Raw genomic sequence first — 26452 nt, forward strand, 5'->3', positions numbered from 1 at the left:
TAAGATGCCTTATTTTCTTAGGTATACAGTGGTGGTGGTGGGGGGGGGGGGTGGAAGATGTGGTTTTAAACAGAGCACATTTGGCTTAAGAATTAAACTGCAATACCTCATTTACACAAAGGTTTGTCAAGCAACTTGTAAGAAACAAGTAAGTTAATTTCAAACAGAGGATCAATAATATTCTAGACCCTCATTAAAAAAGCTGATTCTGGACTGACTTTTCACATACTGCTTGGCCTGTAATGAAGTCCTGCTTATATGTAAAACTTTGAATAACATCACCAAATGAACACTAGAAATTGTCAAGAAAAATTGATCAAGCAGCAATATCTGTACTCCCACTCTTAAAGATAAAGGGGGAAATCACACAGGGAGAGATCATTGTCTTACATTTCTATAGCTCATTTCTAGCCATGTTTAATGGTGCAATAACTAAAATACTTACTAGCATAAAAAGATATCCAACTCCACAAGAATTCCCTTCCTAGAAAATTTGTAAGGAAACAAACACTCTGATTTTGGAATGGAGTCTTTTGAGAGAGTAATTTCCTTTCAGGAACATAGCATTTTGTGTGATATTATATATTTTGGTCATGGTAAGCTCTAAAATGAAGATTTTTAAACAAAGCATCTTATGTAAAAACAATACCCATTAATAAGAGTTGGGGAAATAAATCTATATTTCATATATCAAACTGGTTCTGTTAAGTCTATGCCAAAATAGATGTCAAAAGTTTAAGTGTGACAATATTTTGTACTGTATTTAAGAAATTGTCAAGCTATTCAGAGTTTTTCTGTAAATGCAGAATTCTGAGCACCTTTCAGTGAAGTGCATACAGACAGGAACTGTACTCAACTTAATGTCAAGTTACTGTACAGCTAGAAAACTGAGGAACAAGAATGGGATGAAAGATCGGAGGAAAACCATCATTACCTTTTTATGTTGCATTGTAAACATTCAGTGAAAGATGTTTCACATTGTTTCAGCCTCTCAGGCTGTCTAACAATTATTGTTTATTGTGATCCAGCCATTTAAAAATGTCTTTGATACAAAACATTAAGCAGTGATTGTTCAGATTATGCTTATGCTGAAAAGATCTTAGAAAGAACCATTAAAACATTTGCACAGGATCATTCACCAGTGTCTTCTTGTGTGCAGCTCTTTAACATTAGCATTTCAATTCAACAGAATGCCATCATCAATAGGTGTTTGTTAGTCCAGAATTGTGTTGTAAAAAAACAAAATATATTTTTCACTTTAAGGGCAAAATCTTTTAAGGGTCTCAAGCCAGCCTTCCATTTTGCTTATCTAGAGGACAGCAGGTGTACCCTTCATGAACCCAAATTATATTATTTAAATGCTCAACTACTTGATTTTTGTGGGTATGTAGATACCTAAATGCCATTATGTGCACCTACAATTAATTCTGCTCACAATTATTTATGAGTATAAAACTGCAAGTGCAAAATGAGTGCGACCAGTTTTTAAAACTGAGCACTAGAAGTTCAAAATAAATATCTAATATTTACTTCGATAACATTAAAACAAAGCAAAAGCTGGACCTTCATTGTCAAAAGTACAGATGTACATAATTTCAGTTATACATTTTTAATGACAGTTTCTCCAGCCCAGACTGCAAATATTGCATCATCCTACCAACAGATGGCAAAGGGAAATAAATCCTGATTTTTTTTGCAATGTCAATCCCTACCAAGAGGCTCTCTTCCAGTCCTGTCTCTAGCAGGCTGAAATAACTTTCTGGTTGGTGAACATAACTCCCTGTCTGCAAGGTTATGCTTCTGGGACAAATATTTTGTGTGTCATTTAAGTTCCACAGGTTATACAAAGGGACCTTAATGGATCTGAGCAGAAATAGGAGCTTTGTGGCAAGTAGCCTTAAAACAAAAAGCTACACAGAAAGAAAGTGATATTTAAGAAGAAAAATAATCAAAAAACGAGTCGGGTACTTATTGTATGGTAGTATTTCATAATATTGAATGATTTTACATAACTATTAAGAAACAGATAAAGGTGGCCTAAAGAAGTCTTACATAAGGAGGAATATAGGTGAGCTGAAAATTGATATAGTATGTGTGTCCACAGTCCACCTGTTTAGGCCGAATATTTCGCTTTCCTTAGACATATACTCTGGTGATGAATGCTACCCAGTTCTATTTCAAAAAATAAAACTACACAACTCTGTCATTACGAATTGAAAGGAAACTTCATTTTGAGGTGAGACCACCAAAAAAAAACCCTACCTAGCAAAATCTCCATTTCTGATACTGTTATGTACCATACAAGGGAAACTAGAAATAGAGCCCTGTTTGCTTCTGGAGTGACACATTCACATACAATGGTTACCAAACTGAAAAAGAAAAGAATGAATATTCTTAACATCTAAAAGACCCAAGTCTGCAATCATCGTGGAGGTAAAACTTGCAAGCTGCTAATTGCGTTAGTACATTCTAAGACAGAGTCTGTTCTCAAAGCAATTCTTTGTAACAACAACTACTCACATAGAGAGAGACTCAAAGCAATACTCTGTAACAACAGAAACAGCACCCAGAGACTCCCTGCCCTTTTGTTGTATTCATCTAGCTTTGTTAACAATTGTGATTAAAATAGAGATAGAGGATGTATGCGGATGGATGCTTGGTGTGGATAATAACTGAATGATCAGGGGGGTGCCAGCCTAACAATCCAGTGTCCATCGGCTGAAGAAGGCGTCAAGTGGAAATAACCAGAGGACCCCCGGAGGGCAGATTGGAATCCACCCAACAGCCTCAAGAATGGGAGAACCAAAGAACAAGGTAACATCTGGCAGCACAGAGCCATCAGGAATGTGCCATCTGCTGATTGATTCAGCAACAGCATGATGAAGCAATTCCCATAGACTGGCATAGGAAGAAATTCCTATAAAAATGAACTCTAGAAAGTGAGAACTTTGGGGTCTGATTCTGCAAACCAACTTCTAGGAGCATCTGACAAGGCCCTGCTCCCTCCTCATGTCCAGGCCACCTGGCCAGTGGCTTGGCATGAGCAACTCTAAGGCTGGTAACTATGATAACAACCTTGCAGAACCTGTGTGTGTGTGTATGAATGAATGTGTGAATAAATATGAAATTGAATGGAATGTTATAGCTATAACTGCTTACTATGATTCTTTCTGTATTCACAATAAATGTGGCATTTTGCCTTTTCCCCTTTAATAAGATCCTGCTGGTTTTTATTTTATTGGTATAACAGATTGACACATTCAAATTCCTCCACCCTGAACAGGACCACTGCTGGAAGAGTAATAAAGTCTGCCAATTGCCTTAACTGCAATGGCAAACAAAGACCTGAAGCTAGTCTCTTACTGTCACTATGAGGAGACGCTAACAGGGACAGAAGAAGGCATGGAGTTTTCTTACAAAAGAACCTAAAGGGTTTGATGTGTTTGGATGGAAAGAGAAGACACAAGTAAGTGATACTGAAGAAAAGCCTGTTTGTCCTTAACATACTTGACAAACTGTTCTTGAACAATTTCTTCATTTGGCAATTACACTGCCAGTACAGGGTGAACCTGGCGATCTCTGATACTCTGGTCCATATCCTTCCAACCAGCCATGCCGTGTTTGATGCAAGTCAGGGGTTGGGATGGGTAAGCAAATATGATGTTAAACCATCGCTGTGCTCTCCGATCCTGGAGCTTTGACCTAGTCCCCAGACTTTAGGCTGCTCTATTTTACATCGGTTGCCAACAGCCCACAGGGTCTGTTCTAGCAGCTAGTGATCAGCCAGGATGATCCTGAGCCTATGTGCCTCCTTCACTGTGGGGCAGGAAGGTGAGTGGTTTAGGTACCACTATGGAAGCCTTGGAGCATTGGAGAATTCAAGTACACAGTTAAGCCAGGTTTAAATATGCTTTGTTCCACTGGAGCACCTCAAAGCAGAGTAACGGGCTGGAGAGTCTGATGCTATAAAATAGAGATGCAGAACACAGACCTAATGTATAAAACTCTGGAGCACCTTTACATCTGTGTACTCTTGTTTTCTTAAGACAGAATTGTTTAATTTTTATTCAAGGAAAGAAGACTTGAAACTTATCCATCTAGCCCAGAATTTCTATGCATTTCTACCTACCTCACATTGTGAGGATTGTGATTAAGGGCCCAGTTTGCTGTCTCCATACTTTGCCTGAACACATCTGAACATATGCACGCAAATTGCATGCATACACACTTGGTTGAAAGCTCACCTACAGTATCTAGCCACGTATGCACAAAGGTGCAAATGCGCACTTACTCAAATGCTGGAAATCAGATCATGATGATGGAAAAGGGTTTGACGGACAGGACTATATAAGTGCTAAATAATGTAATTTTGGACAGCGTATCACAGTGCTAAAGACACTCATTCAAAGAGCAGAAAATCTGAGATATGCTGAACATAAGCTAGGGCAGAATAGCGCTCCAATGTATAAGACTTGTCTTTTCAACAGGACTTTCCTAGTTACATGATCTTTTTTAATAATGAAAATTGTAGTGATGGATGTAATTGTAGATTTGGTTAAATCAGTCATTCAGTTCTTGAAACAAACTTATGGTTACTGCACATACTTGTTCTTTGTGAAAATGTCCTGTTAGCCTCACCACAGCTGAGTCAGTGTAGGAGATTCTTCTGCTATGAGAGTTTTCCTGAACTGAGTTTACAATATATGGATAACCTCTGTCCACAAAGAGCTAGTATTTACTACTTTCGATGTAATAGAGGTGTATAGTTATACAGGTACCTATGTACCCCATCTGGTCTATTCATATTCAGTTCACATCAGGGAGGCTATGCAGTTTTTCAAGTGGGCATTTTACAGTATAAATAGAACAGGTTCTTTTCTGCAACATTTTAAAAAGCTGCCATAATTTGTGTTAATCATTATCAAGTTCTAAATCTCCTTAACATAAAATATAAAGTGAGTTACATGTATACCAGTAATATTTACGTTTTTAAAAAACATTTTTGTATGGATTACAATTTTTGAAGCATGGTTTTGCAAATTATGTATTGTATATTTCATAAACAGATTTGAAGAATTCTCTTTTTTGTAGGTTTTTATTGTTAATTACTTGCCCTATATTCAGTTCCTATTTCAAATAGATGTTGGTTATATAGTCAATACAGTCATATTTCCAATCAGGGGAAAAAATCAAACCAGACTGGCAAATCCCCTATTTAGGAATACTGTCTTGTTCACTTTTAAATGTTTGGAGGATGTATGAATTTTTATAACAATTGTATTTTAATCTCTATCCTGTTACATTTTATTTTTTGTGAACATGCACACACCAACAAAAGTTGATCATCTTTAACATATATATTGAATTATTAATCTAGGACTGTGCTCAGAGTTTCAATATTTCTAGATTTCCTTATTTGCTCTCAGTAATTTTAAAAGAAAGGTGTACTTAAAAAAAAAGCACTCAAAGTTCAGCTGCTAATAAGCACTTATCTACATGTATGATCTGGGACATGTACATGAAAATAATGCTTTTATTTTTGATTGACATTTGTGAGCCTGTTGCTGGCAACTTTTGGGACACTAATGATATGGGGAATGAATTTAGAGGCTGAAAATTAACATTATTTGGTATTACACATATTTCTATATAATACCCAACATCATAATTAATGGGTGATCTTGTAGTTCTCTGTGTACCTCAACATTAGAACAATTTTAATGTTTAATTTTGAACAGATATTTCATTTTCACACAGCACAAGTTTTACATTAAAACAGAACAGAAACTACCTTTCTACCATTTCAGCTGACATGTCACAAATGACATCACTATGTTTGCCAGCAGTAGGCTAAGACATGCCAATTTTACCTCAAAAATAATTTTCAGTTGCATTTCATACAGTAATGGGTCTGTGTCCCAAAATGTAAATTGCATTTGGATCCCAACTTTGTCTAGAGCTGGGGGTGTTTGAATCAAGGGCTTGGTTCAGGCCCATCTTTAATTTTGCAGTTCATCCAAGATGAGACATGTTCCTCATTCAGTAACTTTTCAAAGTGTAAAGGCAAGATATAGACACCTGGTTTATCACAGCAGATGAAGATTTGTGAAATTAATATTCTAGCACACCCTAGTATGACAGAATTCAAGAGAACTGTGAAGACAAACGTAACGTCCTTTTTCTACTGAAGACTGGCTCACCTATTAGGCTGCACATTGTTAAGTCTGCAGTTTCATGAAGTTTTCTTTAAAGTAGTTTCCTATCCAAAAGAAAAATTTCTCATCTTAGAGCCACACAGAAAATCTTGGTTGACATTCTGCTCTCCTTACATGCATGAAACTCAATTCCACAAACACAACGTAGTATAGTGGAATTGAGATTGACTATGCCAATCTCAGAAGAAACATATAGGGCCAAATTTTCAGCCACAGACTCCAATTTTAAGCACTCACTTTTATGCATACAACTATTTTTCCAAGTACAGCTATTTTCTAATGCAAATGAGAAAACTGGGTATAAGACCTGCATGTACAAATGTGTACATTGTGCACGCAAAATAGACAATGGGCACAGTTAGCTGCCAAACTAACAGTTAACCCCATTTTTAAGTTTCACTTTCTAATCTTTTAATTTAGCTCACATTACAGTTCAGTGTTAAAAAATGCTAGAGTACCTAAATAAATAAATAAATATATAAAATAAATAAAACCACAGACCTGACAAGTTGTGTGACAAATATACAGTGAGAGCACTTTAAAAGTTTTTACTGGTTAGAAAGTTTTTACTAGTTCTACTGTGTCTATAATGGACCAAACCAGGAGTTAGCGCTCTCAGTTCAAAATATTTGAAACGTTCTAACTACTCAGTCTTTGCACAATACAAAATTGTCCAGTTGACAAGATAAAAGACAGTGAGTTAGGAGACCTGGGTTCTATTTCTGACACTGTCATTGACTCAACTCTGTTACCTTGTGCAGGACTTAAGTTTTCAGTGCCTCAATTTCCCTATGTGTAAAACAGAGCTAAATCCTTCTTCAATTGTATAAAGCACTTTATGATCTATGGATAAAAAGTGCTGTATCAGGGCTACATAATAGGGTTATATTACATTCTTTCTCCTCAAATAAATTTGTTGGTCTTTAAAGGTGCCACAAGTACTCCTGTTCTTTTTGCTGATACAGACTAACACGGCTCTACTCTGAAACCAATCTTTCTCCAGTTATCTTTGGGGGGAGGGGGGGGTTTGTTTGCTTGCTTAGGCTCTTGACTATTGAGACTAGGAACTTTTCTGTATGTCTGTGAAGCATCTTACATAGGGTGCTCCAAAATCCCCCAACGAACAGCACTGCAAAAGTGGAGGTGGTTGCTGAAAATGTGCCCTTTAATACAGTTACAGTCTGTGGACATACAGAGTCATCACTAAATGTCTTAAACTGCCTGCTTATTTAATAATCTACACATTTGTGAAGTGTCAGAATATTGAGAAGAAACAAGAGTCCATAAAAGTAGAAGACAGTGTTTGGAAAAGTTGCATTATTTGTTATGAAGTTTGAAATAAGTATTTTAAGAAATATGGACATTCGGTTTTTGTATTTTGGTTGGTTGGGTTTTTGGGAGGGAAGGGGGGAAAATAAGTTAAAACCTCTGCATTTATTAAAATATTCTTTTGGAGTTCAACCAGCTAAACAATTGAAGATAGACCTTTTATTTAGCACTATTATAAGACATACTAAGGACTGAAGAAAAAGTAAATCAGTTTGCAGGTTCTACTCAACTCTCTTTTTTCATGAGGCACCCCCTTTTTAACAGCTACCAGTATTGTATTTAAATCGTATATATATTGACAAAATGTAATCTACCTCTGTAAGCATTGTGCCATTCAACAGTACTACTATTAAATTTGTATACCACAGTTTAAATTACATCCATTTCATGAATGGTAAAATTCTAAAACTCAAGTGTCTAACTGCCAAAATACAGCCTTACTGGAATGAGTACAATTTACAAATACAATAATTACATTTTAAAACCATTAACAATGTTACATCTAGAAGTAAATACTGTAGGACTGGTCAAGACAGTGGTCTTCTCAGGAAAAAATGCTGAAAGTCGCTGACACTTCCAACAGAAGTGCCCCAAGTGCAGAATTTAGTTCATTTCCCTTAAACCGTAATTCAAACCTGTTCCACACAGCAGTCCGTGGTTATATGGATTTTCCATATACTTGCATAAGCTTCCATTAGTTATCAGCCAAGTATTTTCCTATAAATAGAATATGTTAAAACAACAGGTTACTGAGCGTATGATTTCCCCCGTCTATTTTGTAACTAGATCCATAGCAAAGTTAAACAGTGATACTTGATCTCACCCTGGTTCCACAGTGACATAGTTCTGGTTTTACACTGGTCACTGCAAAATCACACCCTGATTGTGTTTTTTGAATATGCATCTGTCTCACCCATTTAGCAAATGCCACATTTCATACACAGGTGCTCATTCTCTCTGTCCTAGAGGAGCCCAGGCCCTGCAACCCCAGATGCAGAACGTCCACTGAGAGCAGGGGTTCAGTGGCACATTACCTTCCCTCTCCACTCCAACAAGGGGCCTGAACCCAAACAATGTTATTCACAAACATGGAAGAAGTGGGGTTGGGCCAGCCTGGCTGGGAGCTGTGCTTATTCAATACATGTCCTGTGAAGATTCTGCCAGTGAAACGCCTATAGATCCCTTGATGGCACTTAAAACAGCTGTCCCTGGCGTAAAACCCAATGGAGACCGGTGGTGATACCACTGCTTGCCTCTCCTAGGGATGAACCCTCCCCCTTGTGCCTGCAAGAGTGAATTAAAACATTAGGCCAGAATTTACTTACACTAGGTGTAGGCAACAATAGTGAAAACTACTCTATCATTGTTTTTTAATATGTACATGCATGAAGTCTGCTCCCTGCATGGGCAGACACGGACACAGACATACATTCACATAGAGGCATGCACAAGGAGGGGGCAAGCAGAGGCATGCCCCCCCCCAATAATCAATGAGGGGGCAGAACTCCGAGGACTGTGGTGGGGGCACAGAACGTGCCCCTCCTGGAGCCATCAACATTTTATACCTCAGCACTCCCCTGCACAGGCGCACATGCATCCCCTTCCAATCTTGTCCTTCATGCCTTTGAGAGTCAGTAACATATGTACCAAGAGCAAAACGTAAGAATTTTAGCAGGATATATTAGCAGTTTTACAGAACAATATCTGCCTCTCACTCAGTTGGCAAAGCAGTGATGTCTCTTCAACGTTTCATTTCTAATAGCTCATGTCCAGTTAAACAGACCTTTGGAAGATACAGTAAAACCAGTCTTAAGGAGTCATCCAAAGGACCAACAAAAATCAATCACTTGGAAGAGGTGATTAATTAAACCCTGAACAAAATGGTTCTAGAAATCTTCATGAAACTTTAAAGCAGCCTCTAAAGAGAAGGGGTAGCTTTTGGGGATGGTCCCTAGTGTAGATTGTACTGTACTTTGTGCATGTGTGAACTCTTGTTGCTAAAGGCACAAAACATAGTTTATTTTGGTAAAACAATAAGTATTTTATATAGACACCTTTTATCAGAGCCCTATGTACAGGAGTTATCCCCTCTTCTTAGTGCCTTATCTTGCAAACTCTTTCTTCACTGCAGGGATAAATGTATGGCAAGTGGCCAGCACCTGTTACTCCTACTGATACAGTCCCCACCCAATTGAGGAGAAGGGGTTCGTGACATGCTTACCTGCTGCAAATCTCTTTTTAATGAGTGAAAACCGGTATCCTGCCCCAACAAGTTCAATATCACAGCTGGAGAGAGTGCTCCCTTCACTCGTAAACTGCACTACCAATGGCGAAGGTTTGCTTGGTCCTTCAGAAAGCTGGAATCTTGCCAGCAAAGAACCCACACCTTCGGATTAAGAATTTCAGAAGATCATTACAAGAGAGTAACACATACAATGCTTCTGGAATGGCTCTTAGCATGGAATCCAAGTGAATGGAATAGTAAATAACATTCTTTATTCCAAAAGTGCTCGGAAATAAATCTGGTTCCCTAAGTTATATAAATGGCAGCAAATGTACATTGATAAGAATGTGAGCGTTTCATCAAATCAGACTTCAGCAGACTGTTATCTTTTCAGACTTTAGAGATGTAAATCAGATAACAAATAAACTGCAGGAGTCACACCAAATAGAAAGTACATGCACGTGTGCTGGATTCCTAGTATGTGCAATATGACATGCTGAAGGGCAGTTGGCCCAAGGTGATACCTTGAGAATAGAAAATGTTATGGGGGGAAATAATGGGGATTACTCAATCTTTGAGAGAGACTTGTAGGACCTCCATGGGGCTGAAGACACTCAATTGTAGAAATCAACTGGTTTTTCTTTGATGAAATTAAAGCCCAAACCACTACACATCTCCCTTTTCACTTCTAAAATTGGCAGGAAAATGTGTGACCAGTCACGCTGATCTTGTTCACACTTTACATAGCTAATTTGCTCCTGTGCTGTGAACAGTACCCTATAATGTCAAGTTTCATCAGGAATTGATTTGTTGATGGATGTGCACAAAGATAAACTAGTCAATGTCTCTAATTAAAAACAATTAACTGAGATCAATTAAATGTAAACTTGCATTATTACCTCCATTTTCTGATTTTTGCGAGATATCAGGAATCTTCCACAATATTCTTTGCTGTTCAGCATTCCTAAAAAAAAGGAACAAAATAGTGTAACTGTAGAAGACAATGGAGGTAATGAAAGAGCCCTTCTGAGTCATTTGCATTCTAGAATAGGTAGTGGGAACAGTGCAAATTTTTTGAAAATGCTTCCTCCTGGTTAGGAGTCTCATGAGATCGTACTGCGTTAGTTTTGCTTTAGGTTTGGGAGCAAAACAAATGTAAGTGCCATTCTGCCAGTTATCTGTTGCTGCCACACATGGACAGTGTTAGCTGCTGAGTTAATTCAGATAAATGCAAAAAGTTATACTAATAATAAACTAATAGAAGGCAGTCTGGTGAAGTGGATAGGGACCAGACCTGAAAAATCTGAAGACCCGAGTTCTAGCCCCAACTCTGCCAATGACTTACTCCGTGACCCTGAGCAAACCACAAATTCTATGCAGCAGTTCCCCTATTTGCAGGATATGGACAATAATGCCTACCCGTGATTGTAAAGTGCTTTGAGTTCTATGATGAAAAGCACTCTAAGTACTAAGCATCATTAATATTAAGATTACTGAAGTGACTTTCACCTTAATGCATGCTGGTTAAGATCAGACCATTCATTTGTGAAAATGACAGAAAAAATCAGAGTAGCATTTCATGTCTTCCTTTACTACAAAAAGTAGATTCTCATGTCTAGCATACCCATTGTGATCCTGCATGCCTCAGCTAGAGCCTTATAAATATCAGCATGTCTCTATACCTACTGGGGATGAAGTCCTGTTATAATCACGAAAGTGACAGGGATGGCAAACAACAGGGAATGGCTTTGTTGAACTAGACTTTCATACCAAACAGCAGGTGGAAGCACAGCTTGAAGTTTCGTTACTCCTCCATCTATGGGAACTAGGAACTGGACATTGTTTAGAGCTACTGGTGTAGTCATTGCCTCTGTATTATATTTGTAGTCAATACGAAGGTCAGTGCTTGTAGATTCACACCGCCAGCTGACTGCAAGGTTTAATGGAGTAGACTGAATACCCTGGGCAGATACCTTAGAAATGACAGAAGAACAATATTTAGTTTTCACGGGGATAGAGGGAGAAATCTGCATCTATGGATATAAAATCGTTGTTGATTTTAGAGCAGAGAACTCCCTGCACTTCCCCAGTAAGTTTTTGTAAGGGACTCAAGTCACACCCATTCCAGTGGTATTGAGAAGGCTACACCTGTGCAAAACTTCTTGTAATTCCTGTACTAAAGAGCAGACTGTTTCAGGCAATTTACTTTTCTGTACTAGAGACAGGTTCTATTAATGCTACAATGTTAATTGCATTTTTGAAAAATTTTACTTTGCAAGAGAGTTTACCTGGTATTTGAGCATGTCCACGTTGTAATATGTTGCTTGTGGTTTCTGTTCAGACACTTTTTTTAGATGTGTCATCAGATTTGGCATGTTTACCCAGAATTCCTTTGTGTTGGCATCAGTTTGTGTACTGTCACTGTGGGTTTACCAAAAGGTAAAGGATTAGCTATTTTCATAAACAGAATCTGTAAAAGGAAGTTCTTCTCAAAATGATCAGAGGACATAATCTTGGGCATGCTGTATAACAGGATTTAATTCTACACTTACAAAACAATGCCGTTCTTCCGTTTTTTGAAATACTTCATGAAAACTCTACCTTGGCCTCAACTGTAAACAGCTCCACAGATGTATTCTGTATATATAACTTTGTAAATTAATTTCTCTTGAGAACAAGGGCCTAATAAGCACTGGCTAGAGCTGGACATAGCGAGAGAAAGCTCTTTTGAAATTTTCTACTCAGCTGTCGGACGGGTATGTCTTTGGGGTGGCTAGCCTGTCCTGCAGCTTGCACTGCCAAAGCTACATTCTATTTTTAGCGCACTAGCTTGGATGAGAGTTAGTGGGAGTATGTCTCTTTGAGCTGGGAATTACATCCCCAGCTCAAAGTGGACACATATCCAAAGTGAATTGAGTGCCTGAGAGAACTGCAGCATTGCCAGACCTGAGATGGAGGGTAACAGTTTCAAAAGTACCCAAGTGACTTAGGAACCCACGTTCCATTTTCAAAAGTGACTTAAGTGCTTAGGAACATAAGTCTCATAGTAAGTCACTTAGGTAGTTAATGCAGAAAGGCACCTAGTGGGATTTTCAGAAGCACCTAGGTTCCTAATCCCCCTTTGATTTCTATGGGAGTTAGGCATCTAGGTGCTTTTAATAATTGACCCCTGAATTTACTTTAAAGTTTTGAACCCATAACCAGTGGTGAAAGCCTAATGCAGTATCACAATGCTTCATCCATATGCAGTCTCCAACCAATAGCACTAAATTGGTTGAACATCCACAATATTGTGTAGAGGCTCTTCTAAATGAAACCTGGGTGGGCGGGGAGGGGTAGTTTGGTTGGTAGCCAGCCCCAGTATTAGGGAAGCAGGGAGGTGGCTGGATCCTGCATAGACTGCAGTTTGCCAAGATCTCAGGATCTGATCCATACTATCCAGGATAAATTGCCAAACTGACTATAAACTAAGTGTTGTCAAATGTACAAAGCAAATGAACAAGAAATGGAGGACTCATTGATCTTAGGCATTATTCGAACAACTAAAAAATTCAAGCTAAAATATTTTAAAATTGACTGCATCCTATTCAGCCTTATTCTCAATAATATTGAGAGAGATGGTTTTGTGAACAATTCTGCAGGTCAAGGTTTAAACCTCCATAGGATCATAGTATTTTATTCCCTTGAAATGTTTCTTCCAACGTGGCTACAGAGTAACATTTCTTATAAGTCTCTACAAAGTTTTTGTAAAATTATATTTACCAGCAGAGAAGTTGTGGATTTGGCAGGACGTGTTCTAACCTGTTGTAATTTATTACACGGAAGGTTAGAACAGATGGGGCTGGATTATTGGCAAAATGTCTGGTAATTCCTGCAGGAAACGACAGCACCATTTCTCCAGTTATCTTCACTATACATCTTCAAAATCAAATCAAAGGAGACAAAGGGAGAGAAGAAAGAAAGCAGCTTAAAATATAGCCTGGGAAGTGAATCATCTGGATCAAGCTAGGCATGATGGAGATGGTGACATTTCATTCCTTCCCTATTATACTGGAAAGAAAATCATCTTCTTCCTAAAACAGCATTAGTCTGAATAGAGAAAAATTCTGGTATTTGGACAACAAATAGAAAATGTGATCTTTCTGTGAACTCCTCCGGACTTGCTTCTAGAAACAATCTGCTTTTCTCTTCAGAACAGAAAAACAAAATCAACCATCTTAAATTGAACAGTTGCCAACAGCCCAGTTTTGCCTGGGACAGCCCTAGCTTTCTGCTCTCTGACCCAGGCAACTGGAACTGAGCTGTAATTTCATTGCAGGTCCTGATCCAGCCATATTGACTGCTGTCTTGTGGCTGTAGAAGCAGCCAACTTTCAGTGTCTGTGCTGGATCTCAATGTCCCTGCTTGTACGGGGGGAGGGGGGCAGCGAGGGGGGTACATGGTATGCTGTCAGTTTCTGGTTGTGCAATCATAGAATCATAGAATATTAGGGTTGGAAAAGACCTCAGGAGGTCTAGTCCAACCCCCTGCTCAAAGCAGGACCAACACCAACTAAATCATCCCAGCCAGGGCTTTGTCAAGCCGTGCCTTAAAAACCTCAAAGGATGGAGATTCCACCACCTCCCTAGGTAACCCATTCCAGTGCTTCAACACTCTCCTAGTGAAATAGGACCATTGCATCTCCCTAATGCAATGGTCTATGTGGCACCGTTAGGCTGTTCTAAGGCCTGGTCTACCCTGGGGGTGAGGGGCATCGATCTAAGTTAAGCAACTTCAGCTACGTGAATAATGTAGCTGAAGTCGAAGTACTTAGACCTACTCACCGTGGTGTCTTCACTACGGTGAGTTGACTGCTGCTGCTCCCCTGTCAACTCTGCCTGCACCTCTTGCGGCGCTGGAGTACAGGAGTCGACGGGAGAGCGCTCGGGGGTTGATTTATCGTGTCTAGACTAGACGCGATAAATCCACTTCTGCTGGATCGATCACTGCCTGCCAATCTGGTAGTGTACGGTTATGCCACAGGCTGTTTCAACCCCCATTTGGCCCAGAATCTTGCCACTCATTCTCAGCTGCCCTGACTCTAAACTCAGGGCTGAGAATCTACGCTCACTGAAGGAGATACATACATACATACATATATATTTAATGTTTGCAGGAAAATTGTTGAGGGCATTGATTACTAACATGAATAGGGCAATCCCCGTCTCTTCAGTGAGTGGCAAACAACATCTAAGGATATTCTGGCAAGGAGATGTCCTTTAGTACAGTACCGTGTCTGCTGTATCAAAGGAAGGACTGATGAGTGAAATGGTCTTCTAGTGGTATTAGTTTGTGTCTATCAACTACATGCTGAGGGAGGTAACAAGTCCACAGGACTGGAAATCAGGAAACCTGGGCAAGTCACTTCACCACTTTATGCCTCCACTTCCCCATTTGTAAAATGGGAATGATGATATGTGATACCTTCCTTTGCAAAGCACTTCAGAATAATACTCAGCTTAATTCATAAATCTCAAACATACACAAACTTCATTGCAAGCACTTAAAGCTGATAAGGGCAAATAAGGTTCAAACAAACACAAAAATCAGAAAATACAGACCAAAGCTAAAAAAAAAAAACCTAAATACATCACCTTTCTCAGACACTCACCCACTATCCTGAGCAAATCAACCATAATCACCAAGTATAAAGACAGGCCTTGAGTCCATCCATTTCTTTGTAGGTTTCAGAGTAACAGCCGTGTTAGTCTGTATTCGCAAAAAGAAAAGGAGTACTTGTGGCACCTTAGAGACTAACCAATTTATTTGAGCATAAGCTTTCGTGAGCTACAGCATCCGATGAAGTGAGCTGTAGCTCACGAAAGCTTATGCTCAAATAAATTGGTTAGTCTCTAAGGTGCCACAAGTACTCCTTTTCTTTTTGCATTTCTTTGTAGTTCTCTATGGTTGCAGGAAGTATAGACAAAGTAAATCTTGGTTTCTGAATGCCTGCAGGGCTTTGAAGAACAAGAAATCACTTTCATGGAAAGTTCAGTTGTTATGCTGGATTTATGCCAGTGGAAATGAGAACAGAATTTGGCCCAGTGTACTTGTGTAGGAGGGATAATAGGTTAGTATAGCCACACTAGCTAGCATCAGGTCAGATTTTCAGAATGCAATATCCAGAAAGTAGGGCGGGAGAGAACAATTGCAGATTATAGGTATATTACTCCCACAATAAACTCTACAGACTCAGTTTCTGGTCCCTCTCTGTAACTACATTTAAAATTAATTCCTTGATGAACAGAAATAGATGTCAATTAAAAATATTTTTCAGGCCATAAAACAGATAAGCCTGACACACAGAAACAGAACTTTTCTCTAGTTACTTGTGGGCATGAGAAAACTGGTAATTATTTTACCATCAGCAAATCAAACCTGTTAACTATCTGTGCATCTCTAATCTATGAATAGCCCTTAAGAGAAAAGTATTTCCCTCATATTTGTAAGATCTTTTATAATCAGTGTTGCATATTTAATGTGCATAGTATATAAGTACATTAAAATTAGCCCACATAAATGATATTGATAAAACAATTAAATAATTAATTTAAAAATACTCAGTTATACCTGTTGCATTAAACCCTATTCCAGGTTGAATTTTTAAATTGCTCAACGTGGGTGAAAGGTGGAAGAAAGGTAATATTTACTTGCAAATATATTATTTAGAATTGTTGTTAAACTATCACAAAACAGACAGAGAAGTGTTAAACTAAGCTTGTTAGAGCCAAAAGAATTGTTGATCAGGGGTTTTCAAGGCTTCTGGTGAGGCTACGAAATAGTCATAACAGACCAGAACCTTCTTAAAATGAGAGGAACCATCCATTCAGGGACCATCAGAAGCCTGTTTTGATTGGGTAGTTTTGATGTGGTAGGGTAGCAATTCTGCCCCTTTTGCACGTTTATTTTTTGAGGAACATTTGGCAACGTACACACATGAGCATTGCAGTGAACTCTGAGAATGGCAAAGTGCTGGAACATTAGTACTAACACACTGACCAGCATGACAGGACCTGGAGCACCATAACTGGTAAGTCATTTCCCTGATTCGGAAAGATGTTCGGGCAGTATCGCATGAGATCAGGGAACCAGATTACATCACTGCCTCTATGACCATATACATTTCTAGCTCATCCTTATTCCCCTGTCTTTTTTATCCTTCTGTCTAACCATGTGCCGCTTTGCTGTGATGAGGGAGACTGGCTATACACAATGTCTTACCAGCCTGATTGCAGCAGAAGCTTGGCTGGACACAGAGTGGCTAATAAGGTTGCGTGCCATGAGTTGCGCCTGCAATTTCCCAGAAATTAAATTGTGAGCTTCAGAGACAGAAGCTAAGTTTTCCTATCTTTTGCTGTTCTTTTCTCTTTCCTGTAGTGTTCGTTTTCGTTCTCCACCCCCACCCCGCCAGAGTTCATTTGTGCTGAAAAACCAGACTAGAATCACAGAAGCTAAGAGCAACCATTTAGCCTGACCCTCTCTTCTCCTAAAGAATCACATTTGATGTCCTTCAAGAGCTTTTCCCTTTAAAAAGCATTATATACCAGGAGCTCCCACCTCTTACCTGTCTGGTGGAAACGGACAAAGGGCCAAATGAGAACCCGATAAGACAGGGGTTCTCAACCTCTCTCTTTCTGAGGCCCCCCCTGCCAACATGCTATAAAACTCCATGGCCCACCTGTGCCACAACAACTGTTTCCTGCATATAAAAGCCAGGGCCAGCGTTAACGGGTAGCAACCAAGGCAATTGCCTGGGGTCCCACACCACAGGGGCCCCCATGAAGCTAAGTTTCTCAGGCTTCTGCTTCGGCCCTGGGCTTCAGCCCTGTGCGGCAGGGCTTAGGCTTTCTGCCCTGGGCCCCAGTGAGTCTAAAACTGGTCCTGCTTGGTGGACCGCCTGGAACCTGCTCGCGGCCCCCTAGGGGGCCCCGGACCCCTGGTTGAGAACCACTGCGATAAGAAACATCAGTAAAGAGTTAGGCACAGGAGAAACTGAAATTGATTTTGAATTCACTGCCCACAATAAAGAAGAGAGATACCTCCTCAGGTTTTCAGGAATAGTAGATTTCCCATTAAACTTAAGAAAAGTTATGCACTACCTTTGGGGAAACGAAAGCAATAGCAGACACATCTCACAGTGTGAGCAACAGTACAAGATGGTCTATTTCGGTCTACAGGATAGACAGGCTGTATAAAATCTCCATTATCAGTGGAAAATCTATTCTAGACACAGATACTAGGGGTGACATCCTGGCCCCATTGAAATCAATAGTTTTGCTAAAATAGGATTTTACCCGAGACCTTTTAACTTTGGCAACTCCTGTCTAGCCAATAAAATCATCATTCAAGAACTGGGTGTTTCTGTTTTATGGGAATACTTTCAGCTAGAGATGGGCACAAAATATAACCCCAGAGCTGAATGCCCTTTGATTTTGGGGAAGATTCAGACACATCCAGACCCAAATCCTTTTTTGAACGTGGCTATCTGAGTACAGCTCTACCTAGCACCTATCTACCTGGAGAACTTTACAATCTGATTTCGACAGGTGATGAGCACCTGCAGTGCACACTCAAGATTCTTACATAAAACGTGACCTTTAAAATGCCACCCAGACTGAATTGTCAGAACACCCCGTAAAGCAGGCAGGCAGGCAAACGTATTCCTCACTTTACAGGTGTGGAAAATGACTGAACGAGAGGTTGAGTGATTTTCCCAAGGCCCCACAGCGAGTCAGTGTCAGAGTCAACCATGCTATTGAGACAGTGCTGGCACTCTTCAGGAGTGCCTGGCTCTTAGTGCTGTGCTCAGATCAGGACACCACTCCACTCTGCTATGCATGGTTTGCACTGAGTTTTTTACTCTCTTCACCCACCTTTAAAAAAAAACAACACACGCTAACTAGTGGGTTTGAACAATAAGATGTGTTCACAATAAAGGATACGTTTTACAGAGAACACTCAATAAACGAGGTCTTATCCTTTGATTCACACCTATAATTTCCTTTAACATTGAGGGGACCTACACACATCCAGAGGCGTTTGAGCCCTGCTAGATGTTTCAGTTGACTCATGCCCTGGGAGACCTCTGGAAATAACGACTAATGACCCAAACATTACATTGAAAAGATTTGTACCTGAAGTTGACTATTCCACTGGGTGGGGGTACCTACTTGTTAGGATCTGCTCCTTTGAAATATGCATTAACAGTTTCTGTGAATGCTGCTGCTACAGGGAGGGTGTCCTGGGCCCCCATCGTCAAAGGGCTGGGTCCCCTAGAGGAGCCTGCAACAGAGGAAAAACTTTCACTTGTTATGTGCATATAAAACATTACAATTACTCAAAGCCAGTTGTACCAGAGGTGGGGGAATAAAGAATCATTTACTGAAAATAAAAAGTCAAGTCTGGCATTTTGCTTTTATTTGTGAGCAGTAAAAGTCCCCTGGGTGTTCAGAATGGGACTGAATGTGTTCACAGATGGTCATTTACTCTCTGTATAACCACAATAATTTAAGTTCTTTACTATGAACAGCACGTGAAAGCAGTGGCACACATCCGAAGGAACTTTGATGCTTTATGAATAAGGCAGTCTTTGCATGACAGTTTGTGCAGTACACTTCTGTGTTCTACAGAAGAGAGCTGGGTGATGTTTTAACCAAAACACTCCATCGCCCCACAATTTACAGTAAATCGTTTGGCACCGGGTTTTTTTTGGAAGGGATGAGGCCCAAGGCCTTCTTTTCGCTTTTGTGCCCGATGGGAAGCACAAACCTCTGCATCTATTGCAAGGCAGCACTGGCTCTGCAGTTTCCTTCCCTCTTCCCTTCACCCAAACCAAGCTGTTGCTGTCTGCCACATTCTCTCCTCTATAGGTAGCAGATATCTGTGTCTAAGTTAAATGTTGCTCCAAGCAGCGTTCACATAGACTAAATACCTACATGCCTTTCTGAGATGGAGGTTTGTACAGGCACTGTTTGCTGGCCCAGCTGCAGCCAGGCTCTCATAGGAACATGGCCAACAGAGGTTGGTTACCCCTAGAGCAACAATGCAGGGGTCCAAGCTTCCATGACAATGGGGAGTCTTTTCCTTTTGGATCTTGGAGATCTGTGGGAATACTGGGAATATTTCAAAGAAACTCTAGCCCTGATTCAGCAAAACCTTAAGCACATATTTAAGTCCTACTGAAGACATTGAATAGGAATATGCTTTAGTGCTTTGCTGAATTGGGGCCTTTGACATTCACCTCAGGGAATTTCCAGCGCCTCCCCCACATAGGCACATCTGTAGGAGGATACAATTTGGCTTGGGTGATTTGTGAACCTTTCAGCATGGGTAAGCCCACTTACAAGCAAGACTAGTGTAAATTATAGTTTCAGAACGAACCCACGAGAAATTCTGAATTCAATCTGGAATCAGAGAAAACTTGGCAGTTCAGGTTGAGTTTTGGGTTTAAATTAAATTCAGAGTGAAACTCAGGGATGCAAACCCACAGCAATTAATTCAGGAGAGTCATATAATAAGAAGAAACGGGAGGGTTGCAGGGATTAAAGTACCAAGATATTTGCTCCAATCATGCACTGCATGTTCTGTAATGGAGATTCTATGCAGCTGCCACCATGCATACTCAACATGAACACTAAAATAACTAACCCCTGGGTGTTTGCAGCCATTGATTTTTCCTTTGCTGGCAATGAGCTTGCTTCTATGTAAGAAATCCTAAATTAGCACCAAAGGGGTAAAAACTGAATAAAGTCACATTAGGGGGAAAGAGTAGATGAATTCAGAATTTGCATATAAATCAAATATGGGCATGTGGGAAATTTACACACTACTTTCCACACTGACAGTTAAAGGAGGTGCCTTGTTTATTGAAAACAACAATAGAAAGGAGTATTTCCAATAACAAGTGCCTTTGGCATCAAATATTGTTTTGGCAAAGATCTAGTTTCTCTCTTAATGGAAATTCTAATAGATTAGAATGATTAATTACTAGTCATTTACCAATGGCATGACATACTAAAGCTTTGAGACAATAATAATGAATGACTTATACCTTTGATTCATTCTCTGGGAATCTGAATGCATGTTCAAAACTTCAATCCGTATTGTGGTAGACTGTGCAAATCAATAGGTTAAGGATGAGCATGGGGATGGGGAACGTAGCATTGGCTTGATTTTCAAAGGTACTGAGCAGTCAGCTCCCATTAGTTTAATTAGAATTGGAGGTGCTCAGCACATCTCTTAAAAGCAGGCTTTGTATTTTTGTAACTAAAACCAGCCTGTTAAGTTCTCTATCCTGCCCTTCCTGGTCTGGCTAAATCTCTCCCAGAAACAAAAAATAATATGGATTATTTCAAAGGAAAGGCTGTGTTTTAGAGATGGGATTTTAAAACATAGATGTCAAACTATGCCTACCAAACCTTGGGGCTTTTATTTTGCAGTACAAAGTTTGTGCACTGCTGGTATTAACAAATTTTGCAAATGCAGTTCAGTTTATTCGAGCTTCCAAGGCCTTGATGCAATAAAGATGAATGGTTTAGGTCATTCATTCACCTGCTGCAAGTGTAAATGCAGCAGCAAATCTCTGGATGTTTTCAATCCACCCATAACTTACTGAGCAAAGATGCTGAGGTATAGGGATAAAGTGACAAATGGGGGCAGCACTAGATTTAAGCATCCTAATATGGTACAGGACTGAATATGGTACTGCCACTGAAATGCCTATATCATCTATGTGTGACAGCTATCCTTCCTGCTGCATTTTGACTTAGAGTTCTTGAAGAGAGAAAGGATCAAACCCATGCAGAAGCAACAGTAGTAAGGGAAATGCAGATCAGATAGCTGTAGCTTTTAGATCTCTTCCCCATGAAAAGGACCCAGATATCTACCTATCAGTGAGAACACAAAAAAGGGTGAAGCCCCTTTGCTTGTACAGTGGGTCTGGCCACAGCACATGTACAGCAAGGGATCAACTGATATATTTATTACTCACTACCCTGGCTTTTCTGAATCTTAAAAATGGTTACACCTCCACAGATTTATTCCAGACTTTGAACTGAAAGGCATATTCATTGTTGAGAAAGATCAGAATGTTGTGACTAAAAACCAACCAAACAAAAAAAGTGGGAGAACAAAGCTGCTTCAAAACTGAAGACTGTGGAGTCTTTGTAAGGCTCAATGCCCTCGTCTATTCAATGGACTGAGCGAGGATATGGAATTTGGGAGAATGGACTATACGCTAGTCTCATGTGGAGCTCTTTTTCTCCTTGTTGGAATAATTTTAGAGTCTGAGTCTGTCCTTCTTGAAGAGAAGGTATGTGAAAAGTTTTCAAGGATCTATCAACTGCTTCTAAAATATCATTCATTGTCATATCTAGTCGAGAACCTCTATATAAGCAATCACATTTATACCTTCATTTTGTCTTTTGATTGTCCTTGGATCTGGATGTGAGCAGGGGTTTTCATCATGACCACATTTCTCTCAAACATTTATGATCGACTCCATTTTTTAATATGGGTTTGATTATATATTTATTTTACACCCCTCCCCACAAATCTGGATCTTTATGCAAATCTGACAGTACAACCTGGATCAGAATAGTACAGTAACAGATTAGCATTAAAGGAATAATTAAGTAAATTTTGGATGAAACATCAAATATCTAAGTTTAGACAATATATCTTCAATAAGAAAATATTAAGACATTTTAAACATTCCCTCTTTCTCATACCCTGTACCTAAGGCACATCACCAGGTAGCTAAGTAACATGCACCAATGACGGTTGCTTATTTTGATTGCTGGGATTTTCCCTTTTAATTTCTAATGTATCTTAAAAGTGTGTAAAAATTAAGGTAGCCAGGCATCTCCTCTTCGACTGGATTTTTGAAGAGGCTCAAGAAAGTGGGTTATTTCAGCAAAAGGTCTGAAATAAAGGATGTTCAATAAATTTGCATCAGATCAACTTGTTTCAGTCTATAGGACAAGCAGAACAGACACTTGGATAATTGGCCCACTTTTTGCTAACCACACATACATTCACATGCACCATGCAGAAGGACACAAACACACATATGAACACGATTCTTTTAGGATGAGGGCGGAAAACAAGTGCATTCGCAGTTTAATGCAAAAGTGCTAGAAGCTCCTTAAATGAGTTTACCCAAACTTCAGAGATCCACCATGTAAACCTGAGTCCACAATTAGGTCTAAGTAAAAATCCCCAGCTTTTCCCCTTCTGGACAAGCTAATTCATCCCTAAAAGCAAATATATTCACAAGTATTCAACAAAAGATTTGATTTCCTAAGCACATCATACTGAACTACAGAGTGGCTTTTTCCAATGCAGAATGAAGAGTGCATGATTGTGTGACAACATGCTATCTAAGAGATGAACAACTGATGCAGAAAATGATTGCTGTGCAGATTGAACAAGCCCTCTTGCACTCTCACAAATTTCACTTCTGCACCTTCATATTCTACTGATGCGCTATTGAGGTACAACACATCTGTTGACTTCTTCAGACATCCCTAATACCAGCCCAGCAGGTAACAGACCTGATGAAATCCCTGCAGCTAGATCTAGAGAAAAAGAGTCTGAACAACAGCAGGTGCATCAGAGGTGGGCAAACTACAGCCCACGAGCAACATCCGGCCCACGGGACCATCCTGCCCAGCCCAGAGTTCCCGCCCCCTCCCCCACAGCTTGCCCTTGGCCCCTCCCCCACAGCGACGCACTCCTGCTGCTCTGAACAGCATGGTAAGGGGGCGGGGGGCAGTCAGGGAGCAGAAGGTGGTTGGATGGGGCGGAGGTTCGGGGGGGCAGTCAGGGGACGGGGAGCAGGGAGGGTTGGGAGTGGGAGTCCCAGAGGGCCTGTCAGGAGGTGGGGGTGTGGATAGGGGTGGGGGCAATAAGATGGCAGGGAGGGTTGGATAGGGGGTGGGAGTCCCAGGGAGCCTGTCAGGGGGCAGGGGTGTGGATAGGAGTCAGGGGGGACAGTCAGGGGACAGGGATCGGGGGGGTTAGATAAGGGGGTGGGGTCCCAGGGGGCGGGGTCCCAGGGGGCAGTTAGGGGCAGGGGTCCCGGGAGGGGGCAGTCAGGGGACAAGAAGCAGGGGGGTTGGAAGTGTGGGGGGGGGGGGGGAGGATAGGGATCGGGGGCCAGGCTGTTTGGGGAGGCACAGCCTTCCCTACCCAGCCCTCTGTACAGTTTTGCAACCCCAATGTGGCCCTCGGGCCAAAAAGTTTGCCTACCCCTGAGCTAGATCCTTAAAACTTAAACCTTTCTTGATCATGAGGAAACATTCCCTAGTTTTCAGCATTCTGCAGACCCAAACACTATTTTGAGCCTGTGACTGAAGAATTCATTTTAAAGGCAGATATTTTATTTCTGCTAAAGTAATCTTGTGGGAGGCATCTACAGCTTCCCTACACTATCACGCACACATCTCCAATTTGGCATCTCTGCACTGAGCAACACTTTTGGAACAGAAGGTCACACGTGAATGTATGAGACCCCATCCTTATCACAGAGAGTAGCTAGCTCTGGAAAGCAGATGGGCTGACACATCATAAGATCCCTTGTACCTGAAGGAAGGAACGTCTACTAATAGCATTTTCTTTTCATAGACAGACAGTACAGGATTTGAAATGAAGAACAAACAATAAAAAGATAATCTAAAATACCCAGATACCTAGGAAGAGAGAGAACTGGGCATTGCATCAATCCACATCATCCTAGGCAAGTATCTGGTATGACATTCACAAAGGCAGCACAGAGAGTTATTTTGTGCTCATGTGAAACAATTAGAATAGGGATGAAACAAGTAGAATAACTGATGGGACACTGAAGGGCTGCAATATGAAGAAGAGTTACGCTTACATTTGGCAGAAGGAAGCCACATCCATATATTCTGATAAATACAGAACAAGGATAGCACTTAATTTCCTATTTCCAAAATCTTAGATTTCAACTGGTAGAAATTATTTAACATCTCTGCATCTCTAATTTTAAATCCCTTATTTATTCCAACTTCCAAAGCACAGCTTTTATGTAAACATGTCCCGTAATGTAAACGGTCAAAGTTCTGCTGGAGGAAGAAATGAGACTAGGAAAAAGATTTTTGCGTTGATACTACAGCTGAAGAACTGAACTTCCTGGAAATGAAATTTTGATATCTTTAGAATAGCTTTGGACATGTATAAAATGATAAAGTCTGATAAAAACCAGATTCTCTTTGACTTTAAGTACAAATGATGCTTTGTGAATTTGAGAGTAACAGCTACATATTTCTATGTTTGGATCGTCAGCAGTCCCTAAATATAAAAATGATGTAACACTAGTCTCTGACTGATATGTGTTGGTGAACTTGGTGCATTCTCTACCAATTCTCAAAACCAGTTCAGCAGGAGTATCCACAATACAATTTCCCCCAGGCAAGTCCAGTTGTGCTTTATCATTTGTCCATAAAATTGGACACTTGCCTGCTGCAGTTATTTTCCTCATGACACGGTCAATGTCCGACAAAATTTGTGACATGTCTAGCGTAGCTAGGCTGTCAAGGTTCCTTCCCCACTCTGAACTCTAGGGTACAGATGTGGGGACCTGCATGAAAAAACCCCTAAGCTTATTTTTACCAGCTTGGGTTAAAACTTCCCCAAGGTACAAACTATTTTACCTTTTGTCCCTGGACCTTATTGCTGCCACCACCAAGTGTCTAAGAAATAACAGGGAAAGAGCCCACTTGGAAACGTCTTTCCCCCCAAAATTCCCCCAAGCCCTACACCCCCTTTCCTGGGAAGGCTTGATAAAAAATCCTCACCAATTTGCATAGGTGAACACAGACCCAAACCCTTGGGTCTTAAGAACAATGAAAAAGCAATCAGGTTCTTTAAAAAAGAATTTTAATTAAAGAAAAAGTAAAAGAATCACCTCTGTAAAATCAGGATGGTAAATACCTTTCAGGGTAATCAGATTCAAAACATAGAGAATCCCTTTAGGCAAAACCTTAAGTTACAAAAAGACACAGAAACAGGAATATACATTCCATTCAGCACAACTATTTTATCAGCCATTTAAACAAAACAGAAACTAATGCGATTGCTTACTGACTTTTTACAGGAGTTCTGACCTGCATTCCTGCTCTGGTCCTGGCAAAAGCAACACACACAGAGAGAACCCTTTGTTTCCCCCCACTCCAGCTCTGAAAGTATCTTGTCTCTTCATTGGTCATTTTGGTCAGGTGCCAGTGAGGTTGTCTTAGCTTCTTAACCCATTACAGGTGAAAGGGTTTTTCCTCTGGTCAGGAGGGATTTAAAGGTGTTTACCCTTCCCTTTATATTTATGACAAGAGCCATCTCTTCCTATTACCAACCCTTATGCGCACTCCAGTCCACCTACAAGTTATTCTGCAAGATGACCTTCTGGTCAAAACATTATTGTTATCTTTACTGACAATATTCAACATGCTTTGATCCTTATCTTTATTCTATTAGCAGCCTGCACATTAATATAGCACTTTCTACCACCACCCACTCTACTGCTTTTATTGTTCCCTTTTTAGAGAGAGCTTTGGATAACAAAGGTGCAGAGAGCCAACAGTGAATCAACAAAAACATTTTAATTTTAGGCAGTAGTGGCCACCAGAGG

The 26452-nt window shown here is 40.2% G+C and overlaps 1 protein-coding gene across 1 annotated transcript in view; it reads right to left on the reverse strand.

Moving 5' to 3' along the window:
• Positions 1-8191: 8191 nt before the first annotated feature.
• Positions 8192-26452, reverse strand: part of SGIP1 (SH3GL interacting endocytic adaptor 1) — a 106089-nt gene continuing 87828 nt past the window's right edge. Inside the window, exons 20-26 of the mRNA XM_077825368.1 lie at positions 18978-19089; positions 13531-13686; positions 12057-12189; positions 11539-11741; positions 10668-10732; positions 9766-9930; positions 8192-8261 (exon numbers count right to left, since the gene is read on the reverse strand). Of these exons, the coding sequence (XP_077681494.1) occupies positions 8239-8261; positions 9766-9930; positions 10668-10732; positions 11539-11741; positions 12057-12189; positions 13531-13686; positions 18978-19089 (857 nt within the window). The 3' untranslated portion in view covers positions 8192-8238. The remainder of the gene's footprint in view (positions 8262-9765; positions 9931-10667; positions 10733-11538; positions 11742-12056; positions 12190-13530; positions 13687-18977; positions 19090-26452) is intronic.

Source organism: Eretmochelys imbricata, chromosome 8 (genome assembly GCF_965152235.1).
Source record: "Eretmochelys imbricata isolate rEreImb1 chromosome 8, rEreImb1.hap1, whole genome shotgun sequence".
NCBI lineage: Eukaryota > Metazoa > Chordata > Testudines > Cheloniidae > Eretmochelys > Eretmochelys imbricata.